This window comes from Hipposideros armiger, unplaced genomic scaffold, assembly GCF_001890085.2.
Source record: "Hipposideros armiger isolate ML-2016 unplaced genomic scaffold, ASM189008v1 scaffold_91, whole genome shotgun sequence".
Lineage (NCBI taxonomy): Eukaryota > Metazoa > Chordata > Mammalia > Chiroptera > Hipposideridae > Hipposideros > Hipposideros armiger.
In genome coordinates, this window is record NW_017731441.1 from 3,024,741 (window position 1) to 3,035,799 (window position 11,059).

An 11,059-nucleotide genomic window follows, 5' to 3' on the forward strand; every position below is an offset into this window, starting at 1 on the left:
CTCTGTCTGCCCTGTGGTGACACCTTTCCAGACCCCTCCCCTCATTGGGCTCTACTTTGAATCATAGAAAACTGCTGATATTCAATAGGTTTTGATGTGAAAAAGAAAAGAAAAAAAGGCAGCAATTTCTTAGTTTTACCCCACACCTCCCATACGTGGTTATTACACCTTCATTTCATGTTGCAACGATTTGTTTCCAGATCTTTCTTGTCCCCCAGACCCATGCGCCCTCTGAGAGCAAATGCTGTGTCATCTTCATCTTTTCATCCCTTGGGCTCAGCTCAGTGCCTGACAGTCACCACACCAGGATGTCGGCACATACATTGTATTGACATGAGCAGCCGTTTGAACCTCAGCCACTCTTTGCTTGAATTTCCCAAACCATTCATGGAAATGGTCACTTCCTCCTGAAATACTCCTTCTGTCAGGAAGGGCATGCTACCTGTCATGCCAACCACAAAATGATGGCAAGCCCCCTGGAAAAGAAGAGGCCTCATCCAAGGCCCAGTGTACACACCTACGTTCTTGCACGTCCTTGGGATGTGGCAGCCATAGCCCTGCACACACATGACTCGCATCAGCAGGGCGCTGAGGTGTAGAATGCACACAGTGGCTTCCTGCCAACCATGGTGAGGTCGGAGGGCCAGAGACTGCGGCGCACGCTTTCCCTCGCCGCCGGCGTCCTTGGCAGGCGGTGCCTTGCGGGAGCGGCCCGGCCTCCCGAGACACCACCACCGACCAGCGGACGCACTGACGTGGGGCGGCTCAGGCGGCATGCGGCGGCACAGGCAGGGCGCGCTTGGCTGCTGCAGCCTCTGCACCTGCCCAAGGACGGCCGGAGGTAAAGGGGGGCGGGCAGTTTCTGGGCCGCCCTGGCGACCACCCCCAAGCTGCTCTTTCCTCTCCCGGAGGGCGCAGAGACCCGGGGTGGGAGTGGTGGGCTGGGCTGCGTCTCTGCGCGGGGTAGCGCTGCAGTCCCAGGTCCCCGCGGGGTGCACACGCGGGACTGTCAGACCATCGGTGGGTTTACACACTTGAATTCCAGGTGACCGGAGTGGGTGTACACGCAGGGCTCCCTGGTGACCTTGAAGGTGCACATGCGGGGCTTCCAGGTGACCTTGGGGATGCACACGCAGGGCTTCCAGGTGACCGCGGGAGTGCACACGCAGGGCTTCCAGGTGATCGCAGGGGTGCACGCGGAGCTCCCTGGTGGCGCGGGAGTACGCGGGGCGGGCACGCTTCCGCTTCCGCCGAGCAGCCCCCACCCTGGCGCAGGGCGCGCCCCTTGGCGGGGCTGGGGACCAATCCCGGGAAGGAAGGCACTGCCGTGCCCCCCCACCCCCAGCCTCGCAGCCGCGCCCCCTCCCCACTCACTCTACCCCACCCATGAAGCACCTTGTGGTGCAGAGGAAAGCAGCTGCAGAGAATCGTTTTGTTCTGCGGGAGGATGAGGTTTTGGCTGAGAAATGAAGAGATGGCCCTGGAAGAAATGGTGCAGAGATTAAATGCGGTTTCCAAGCGCACTGGTAGGAGGAGCTGCTGGCCTTGTATTATATATTCTTAAGCTTGACATTATGTGTTGAATGTGTCTAATTTTTGTATAACAGCCTTCGTTTTTTTGTTTGTTTGTTTTCCTAGCAGTAATAACAGGAAAGAACATATATGATGGGCATTTGGCAGCTGATAGGTTTCCATGGACGGTCAGCATGATTTTNAAAAAAAAAAAAAAAAAGAAGCTCTTCAGGGTTTTATATTCATTCAACTCTTCAACTAGAGGGAGCCGGAAGGAATGGCCAGTGGCGTGGAGACTGCAGTAGATGCCCAGCGGAATGTAAGGGCGGTCCATGGGCGTGCTCAGTGAGGGAAATGGTCACCACTGATGTCCCATTGCCAGGCCCGCCGTCCCTTATGAATTGTTCTGTCCCTCTGTGTCTGCCTTTTAGATAAACGTTCTTAGCAATTTACTCACTCTTATGGGTTGAATTGTTTCCCTTAAAAAGATATGTTGAAGCCCTAAACCCCAGAACCTCAGAAGGTTCTGGAAATAGGGTCATTGCCGATGTAATTAATTAAGATGAGGTTACACTGGAGTAGGTAGACCCTGACTCAGTGTCTGCTGTTCTTATAAGAAAAGGACATACAGATACACAGGGCGAAGATGGTCTTGTGATTGGGTGATACGGCCACAAACCAAGGACTGCCGGTCATCACCAGAACGTGGAAAAGAAGGAAGGACTTTCCCCTACAGGTCTCAGAGGGAGTGTGTACTGCTGACACCTTGAGTTTGGACTTCCAGTCTCTAGAACTGTGAGAGGATAGCTTCCTGTTGTCTTAAGCTGCCCAGTTTGTGGTGTATTGTCATGGCAGCCCCAGGAAACTACCACATCCTCCCTCTTCAATCCCCAAGACTTCCACCATGGGCACTTTCCCCCACAAGGGTGCCATGGAGGCCTGGCCTAGAGCCTGGGCTGGAGAGTTTGTGCATGGCCTTCAGTTTAACCAAGACCAGAGAGGAGGGAAGTCAGGTTACTCAGGCCTCAAGCAGAGCTGAGAATTGGCCTAAACAAGTGTGCCTTTTGAAGAGGCGGCATGTGGCTGACAGGTGTGACTTCAGTGTTGCCAGGACCCAGCTAGGAGCAAGTAGACCTGGTCAGACAGCTCCCAGGCACAGCTCTGCTTCTCCATCTGCTAAGATGCTGGGGGAGGCAGCCCTGTGACCACAGATGTTTCAGTTACCCAGTTTGTGTGGGGCTTTGAGATGTGGTGTGTGCTACCTTGCGGGCTGGTGTGAATGGCTCTCGCCTCACTCTAGGCAGTGGTCTTTAGCTCATAAGTTTTTGATTTTGTATTTAATTTTAGGAAACGAGAATCCTTACCATGCAAGTTCTTAGCAATGCTGGGCTGGCCCCAGGGACAAGGTGTGTCCACTAGGACGCCACCTGTGTCAGGGCCTCTCCCTCCAAGGGGAGCTGCTGAACCCAGCACTTTGTGTGTGTGCTTGGAGAGGATACATATTAACACATGTCTGCACATGTAAAGATCAAGTACGTACGAGTATTTCAAAAACTTTGGAAAGGGCTATGCCCTTTGGTCTATAATTCTACTTCTAGGAATTTAACAGAAACAATCAGACGTGAGAAAAAAGCTTTCTGCCTGTGTTTTTGTTTGTTTATTTGTTTTTAAATCTTACGATAATCAATAATAGCTTTAAAAATATCTGATTAAATTTTAAAACGCATGTCCAAGGGAACATTTACATAGCTATTAAAAATCAAGTAGAAGAGTAGAAGGCTGAACAAAGTTTGAGTGAAAAATTTGTTATAAACCATTTATATTGTTACAATTTGTATAAAACTGCATCAGAAGGATAAACAAAAGACTATCTCTACTTGATGCTATTAGAGTTTACCATATTTTCTAAAGTGAACACAATGATTTTGTACTCATACAAAAAAATACATGTTATTTTGTTTCTTATGTTATTCATCAAAATGTAATGATCATTTGTATGTGAAAATTTTAGTCCCAATTAGCCATCCTGTCAGATTTTTCTCACCAAAAGAACATCTTCAAACTAACTAACCTTATCTACTGATTGTACATTTAAAATATGTGTTAATGTAGACTCCAAACAGCCTTACCAGGAAGTCATGAAAAAGACAGAAATCCAATAGTTCAGTCTCTAGTTTTTCTAAGAGCACAGNCGCACAGAGAGAGATTCAGTGCCAGCTTCAGAAACAATGCATGGTGGACGGCTCATTGCAGTTAGTAATCATCTAGTGGCAAGCTGCTTCTGTGGACACGTAGCAATCACGTTTCCGGGTGTCTTTTCCTGGGGCTCTGTGGATTGAATTAAGTGGAAGGCTCAGTGCCCTGGTCATGGGAAGAGGACTTGTCCTGGACGTGCCACATCAAAGGCACCATCTGTTTCCTCCTGATTATGTGTTGAGACTGGCCTCTGCTTGGAAGCCAATGTAAGGAACAGAAATGAAAGCTCAAGCGCCTGACAGCACCGGCTGCTAATGCTTTGAATCTGTGGCAGTTTTGCTTTGGTGCTGACCGTGACTTTCTAGGCTTTGTGCGTGGTTTTCCTCTTTTAGCTTATTACAGATGTAGCACAGGGAGCCCGTTATCTTCACTCTCTGAGTTCTTGGAGTGGTCTCAGAGGACAGTATGCTGTACCGTCAGGTAACAGGTAGGCTTGGAGAGCGGTGGAGCGGAGGTCAGCACCTGTTCCTCCCACCCTTTCTCAGCTCTTGACACCTTTGGTGCTTAGAAATGCAAATCTCCACCAGCAAGGAAAGCCGCTGGGTGGAGTCACACGTTTGTGGAAAGCTGAAAACAGATACCAGAGCTCCTTCTTAAGGGCTGAAAAAGCACACATTCCAGGACCAAGACTGTCCCCTTGGCTTCACAGTCTCCAGCGGGAAGGGCACATCAGTTTATCCGGGTTCCCACAGCCTATGAACAGTTAGGGGAGGAGTGGTGCACCCTGAAAAACCAAAATTAAGTAAGTGCATTATTGTACTGCAAACCAGGGATGACTGCTGTAATCACACTGGTTTATTGGCAACCTTGGCACACGGGGGTAAAGTGCGGTCTTTCAGGTAGACCTAAATGCGAACCCTCTGTCATCCTCTTACTCTGTAACCTTGAGCATAGGCACTGAAATGGACCTCCTGGCAAGTTAGGGGTGAGGATCTCAAACACCAGAGTGTGCCCAGCATGAAGCTGGCATGCAGCAGCTTTGGGACAAGAAGAGCCGCCTGGGCTATCACGGGGCAGTCCTGAGAGCTCATGCCCTGGGAAGTGTCATGGCACCAGGGTCTGGAGCCTTTGGGCTCGGGGCGGGTTCAGCATCTCCCTGGGGAAAGTGTCGGCTTGCCAAGCAAAGCAGCGTTATCATTTCCTTTCTCCCAAGCTGAACAGCAGACAGGAGTAACAGACGTCCAAACTTCCAGTTTATTTCAAGAAAGGCTGGGGCCACTTCCCCTCCCTTCCTCCCGCCTTGTAGTTGTTTGTTTGAACTTGAGACTTCCTTAGTTTGGAAGGTGTTTTTGGCTTGGGCAGTCGGAGCAGCCCCTTGACATTAGGAGATCCAGCCCGCACAAGCCCCCCTTTCTAAGGAAGGAAACGCCCAGAACTTGCAAATAGATTGTCAGGGTGAGGCCTTGCCCCCACTCTGCAGGAGGCTTTCCCTCGTAGCACAGGCGTTTTCTCCGCTGCCTGGCCTGTGAGGTGTGGAAGGCAGGCAAGCGCCGACGTTGGTCCCTCGGGCTGGCCCTCCTTGTGCAGGTGGCAGGAGACAGGCCTCGGGAGAGGGCGGGTTCTGAGCTGCCCGAGTGGACTGTCGGTACAGGCGGTCATTACGGAGTGAGGAGTTGGAGGTCAGGGGCTCCTGAGAACGGACTTGAAGCTCTGTTGTTCTTTCTCCGGACTCGGTAAACCCAAGGTCACTAGAGGTCGTGTGCCCAGCTCAGCGTGCAGAACAGCACCCAGGTGCCCTCGCCCACATCCTTGGCGCCTACAAGGTAGTAGAAACCACGTCGCTCTGATACAGGGGCTGCATTTGGCCCTTGCACGAGCCCATCCTGAAGAATCAAAGCCACTACTGCTGCTGCTGCGTGTCCCTGGTGGAGAGACAACGTGATGGCCGAGAGGGGAGCATCACGGGGGCCCACAGAGAGCCTCCAGCGTCGATTCTGGCTGCTGATGCGGAGGCACCGGGGGACCTCACGGCGCCTACAGCCTGGTGAGGCGGGATGGGGTGGTACCACCATAAGGCGCCTGCGGACAGGCTCCAGTTATCCCCTTAGCAGCGGGCGCGTCCCTGTATATTTCTTTCACTAAAAAATGTGTGCCATTAGCAAGATGTTTTTAAAAGGTCAGAAGTGAAGTGTTGGGCAGTTTTTGCTGGAGCCGGACTTCGGCTCTAGTCTGATTTACTTTGTCTTCTGGTTCTGAGGAATCTGGACTCACATGTCTCTGCTTTGGTTGGGGTGACAGTGGGGCATATATAAGGAAAGCACATGTGTAAAGGGCATACACTCTGCAAGTGAGGCATGTGTGCTGTACCTTTGCTGCCTGGATGGCTGTCCTGTGGGAGGGGGACTGGAGTGGAGTTGTCTCATATCCTGCCCCAGCATCCGAGCTCCTGTCTTCCATTGCAGCTGGACGTTAGCGAGCCAGACTTGGGCAGGCGGCTACCTGCCAAGGAATGCAGGCAGCCCTTGCGCGAGTTTCTCTCTCTGAATGGCACTGTTTTTTGGTTGTTGTTTTTTTTTTTTACTAGAGGAAGGGCACGGGAGTTTTGAGCATCTGTTCAGCCAGGTAGCACAATTGAAATTCTCACAGGTCTCAAAATAATGTTTTCACAAATTGACTTCCAAAGGAGCAGGGATATTCTAAATAGATTGAGTTGGAGAAAAGAGCCTTGTCAATCATTCTGTTCCTTCTTTCTAGGAGCACCCACTCCCTCCTTCACAGACCTGTGAATATGAGGTTTGCTGTTGAACTTGGGGCAGCAGCTGACTCTGTGATCCCAGGCATGCTGTGGGACTTTGTTAGGGTGACAGAGTGGTATCTGTTCCTGGACAGATGCCCTCAATGTCTGTAATGTGCAAGACATCAAAAATAACAGGCTAGAGCCAGCACCATGCCTCTCCATGGTTTTGGGACCCTATGGCCCCCTTTCTCTTTTGGGAAGGTTGAATAGCCCACGGGGGCTGACCAATTAGCTTTGAGAAGAGGATGAGAGAAGCCGTGTGGGCCCAGTAAACCTATGTGAAACCTTTCCTGACCTCGCCTGTTGAGGCCTTCACCAGTGGCACTTCCTGGGCAGGGCTGAGTGTGTGGCCCTGGTGACTGGCGGCCCCCGGGGTGGACTCAAACGTGGGCAGGAGAGCCACCCTCAGTTTCCCTTTGGGCTGGGGGTGGAGCCACACACAAAGCCTGACTGCTTCTACTCCTTGATTGTGGTTCTGAGCTCAGCGGCATCGGTGCAAGTGATTCAGGGTTAAAAATAACAAGGTCTTGACCTTTTCACCGAGTCCACTGACTTCTGTCCTAACAGAGTGAGTGAGGTGGTTATAAGGGGCCATGTGTGGACCCTCAGGCCTGCCCAGCACTCACCAGGGGTGTAAAGGCTCCATTTGTGCCTCTCTCATTCTCCTCCCAAGCCTGCTCTCTGAAGGTCACTCAACATGGGTTAGGCAGAGGTCCCCGAACTGTCTGACCAGACCCATCCTGGCCATGGGGGATCTGCGCTCTGGCTCTGTTAGGGTGGCACCAAGGACCCCCTATTGTGAAAGGATTGAATCATCATCCTGATGCCCAGAGTCTTCAAAGGGGAGGGCGATGGCAAGGCCTGAGCCTGTGCCCCGCTCACCAGCCACGTGGTCTGCACAAGTGAATCTAGTGTTCCATGGGTGTCCCCTTGGGGGAAATAGGGGCCCAGGGCATCCTCTCTCTGAGATGAAGATAACCATGGTGTCCTCTCACTGTAAAATGGGGGCCCCCAAGTTATCCCCTTGCCATGAAATGAGGACCCCAGGGCATTCCCTCAATGCGAAATGGGGCCCCCACCAAGATGTCCCCTCCCTGTGAAATCGGAGCCGGCAGTGCTGGGGTCATTGCTGAGCCTCTTCAGAAATGGGGAACAGGGAGGACACTATCTGACTCGAGGCTCCTCTTTCACTCATTAGTATTTATTGAATGCCTTTATTGCTGTTGCTCTTCCTGTTCGTAATCAGGACCCAGTGCGGACAATGGGCAATTAAGTCCTTGGACACTTGAGGCCCTGGGTCAGTGTAGCTCCCTGCAGCCCTCTCAGCCTCCCTGCACCAGTGCAGTCTGGCATTTCCTAGTTAAATCCCCATGACCGGCAGGAGCGGCGACCAAGCTATCCGGCACCTAATATTTAACTTTTCCCTGCTCCCAGAGAAGTACTCAGCCTTGGCTTCCTTTCCCGCCTGTGAGTGTGGCCTGGTTCCTTCCTCAAAAACCCACCTGTGCATGCATGTCTGGGTCAAGCTAGGCCCTGGGTCCTCCCCCAGGCACTGCAGCCATTATTCTTGGGCTGAACATGGAAAGAATCATCTTCAGGTTAGGAGATGATCCAACAGTCAGACTTCCCATTGCGAGTTAGAAGGCACGGGGAGAAAGTATAGTTGCAAGATTGTAGTTTTCTTTGATAACCAGAAACGGATGTGATAGCAATTAATTAAGTGGAAGTTAGTGGTAACTTCTTGACCATCACCTCTGTATGTCCTACAAGGAGCCGCCACACTTAGAGAAATAGATGACTACCTACAGTGGCTGCTGGAATGCACAGTGAGCACTCTGTGCTCCTCTGCCCCAGTACATTTGGGACTGAGATTCAACAAGCCAAGAAAATTGATTGCTTTACTTAGAATTGAAAAATTCTCCTTCTAGAAACATGTTTCCAGTTGGCAAGGACAATTTTAAACAGAACCAGAATTAATTAAAAGAAGCAAAAAACATTTGAAGCAACTGGGTGAGTTGATCACTGCAAGTTATCACGAAATTTTCCTTTGAGCTCCCTGGTAGCTAATATAAAAATTAAAAATGTTTGGATATAAGGTCACATGCAAAAAAAAAAAGTTCTTTTGGAAGGAATTCTGGAGGCAAACAGTAGCTCAGTTGCGCACACTGGAAACATTGGATCACTCAATGGGTGACATCTTTGGAATCTTTCCTTTCTTTTGGAAAATCAGTGCACCGAAAAATGTTGAAATCACAGCAGCACTAAATTTTGGTGAGGCCCTTTCCGAAGTAGGCCAAGATAGTAGCATGGTTCTAGCATTTGCTTGGGTTTCTCCACCTGTTCCAGGACAGCAGACTCCTGAAGGTGGGGATCCGACCTGCGACTTAGCGAGATGAGCCGCTGCCTGTGCCAAGTTGAACCATAAAACACATGGCCTGCTTTGAATGCCAGATCACAGGCTCTGGGGCTGGTGATGTTCCCTGTGACTTTGGGAGGCAGAGGCTCATGTTTGTGCCAAACCCAGAAGTGAGAGAGGAGGATACAGAGGAGAAGCCCCACGTTTTCTTTAAGTAGCTTTCAGTGAGCACGAGCATGTGGGAAAATTAAGTGTGGACACTTGGCCTTTGGATCCTTTGGGTTTTGCCCCGAACAGCATTTGTGCCTGCGAACTTGGTTTTCATGTTTCCAGGAGCTGCAGAAAGCAGGGGGAAGTAGTAGCTATTCCCACGGTTGTGATTCTCTTTGACATTTTGGAACACCCAGATGAGCTGGTGAGACCCCAAAAGAGAAGAGAGCATGCTGTTTTCTTTAAAGTGCACTTATTTGGAGGAGAAATACTTGCATTGAGATATTTCCTTAGGGCCTCTAGTCAACTTGTTTGTAAGAAGTTTCATGGTCTGAAGAAATCTGGTTATATTATTTTATTTACTTGTTTTTTAAAGTTTAGGCAATGTAGTGGAAGTCACTGCTTCTGTCTTCCTAACCCAAACTTCCTATTTTGTCAGGCTCGCTTGGGGAGAGCTTGACTTAGGCTGGAGGAAGATACAGAGCTGGGGGGCTGAGCAGTCTGGCCTTTGTGGGGTTTCAACCCCAAGGAGCCCTGGGGCTGTAGGCTCACACCCCCCCCAGAGCCCCCCATTCCCCCAGGCCCCATTGTCTACGCAACTTGGACTCCAGTGTGTAACGGGGCTTATCACCGGGCACCTGCTCGTTGGGGTGATGAACTCTCCGCTGCCTTGATCTCTGAACATGGAGTGAGAGGAAATCCTTCCCACTGCCCCCATGGAGCCCAGACCATGTGATGGGCAGGGCAGGGCCAGCTGCAACTCTGTATGAAGGGGCTCAAGAGTTCTCTGGGCTCTGAAAGAAGGTTGGGGCACATGCTTTACCCCCCAAACCTGTTCGAGACACACAGCCCTTGAATGAAAAGCTGGGAAGGAACGAAGGGGGCGTTGGAATACGGTGCCTGTGCCTCTACTTTGCTCACCTTCCTTTAAACAAATACCAGCTCCACCTGTGTTTGTTCCCACAAATTCACTTGTGTCTAGAGAATTGGACATTTTGTTTTCCAGAGGATTGGACTTTATCAGATGGGAGAAGGTAGTGACGTGGAGTCATTCTAGTCAGTATTGTCTGATTTAATGTTTCTAGCAAACATGCTTCTCTCCCCATACAGTGTGGGACGTAGCTGTATTTCAGCTTCTCGTTGCATGCTTAAAAGCACAAGAAAGTCGTGCGAGCAGAGGTGTCCCTTGTGCCTTGAACTGAGCCCCAAATGGGCCCAGACGTTCCTTTTCCCTTCAGTCATTCAGTACCCGGCCAGCCGGTCCAGAGTCTGTGTGTAAATGAGCAGGGTGGAGGGAGCAGATGTTAGCCTGCAGGAGAGTAATCACCTTTTAATACCTCCTCCTAGTTCATGGGTAAAAACGAAAGTAAAAAAATCAGCTGGTCCCTCAGGCACATTTTAGGGAGCAAAGTTCAGTGGAAGATGGCTAATGGGTAACCACAGGACAGCAGGATCCAAAGCAGGGGAGTGTGTCTCCCTGTGTGCGTATCAGCCATGGGAGACAGAAATGCTGTCCGAATCTCCGTGTCTGAAATGAAAAGCTACTACCTTTATTCTGAGTGGTGCTCCTGGCTGCTCTCTGTTGCTGAGGGTGAGTCCTTTGGTTCTGAAAAGCCGGCGTCCCTTTGGGGCACTCATAGGAGGTGTGTTGGGAATGGTCAGGGCTTCTGGTTGCAACGGCTATTGCTTTGATGTAATAGTTACTTGGGTTGTGCCATGTAGAGACGGTTCTTATAGACTTCTTGTATTGGCGAGGAAGGACGTCTTCATGAATCACGTGTAATCTGTATCCCCTTGGAGCAGCGGTTCTCAACCTTCCTAATGCCGCGCGACCCCTTAATACAGTTCCTCATGTTGTGGTGACCCCCAACCATAAAGTTATTTTCGTTGCTACTCTAGAACTGTAATTTTGCTACTGTTATGAATCGTAATGTAAATATCTTTTTGTTTTCCGATGGTCTTAGGCGACCCCTGTGAAAGGGTCGTTC

At 50.5% G+C, this 11,059-nt stretch overlaps 1 protein-coding gene across 8 annotated transcripts in view; it reads left to right on the top strand.

The window, feature by feature from the left end:
* MCF2L (MCF.2 cell line derived transforming sequence like) overlaps positions 1 to 11,059 on the top strand; it is a 200,363-nt gene that overhangs the window by 65,887 nt on the left and 123,417 nt on the right. Inside the window, exon 1 of one of the 8 annotated variants that reach the window (XM_019644816.1) lies at positions 732 to 841. The exons of 4 other annotated variants lie outside the window; for them this stretch is intronic. In XM_019644816.1, the coding sequence (XP_019500361.1) occupies positions 775 to 841 (67 nt within the window). In that variant the 5' untranslated portion in view covers positions 732 to 774. Of the gene's footprint in view, positions 1 to 731; positions 842 to 1,320; positions 1,527 to 5,075; positions 5,753 to 11,059 lie in introns of those variants that run through there. 3 more of the 8 variants (XM_019644817.1, XM_019644820.1, XM_019644812.1) reach the window with 3 other exon arrangements.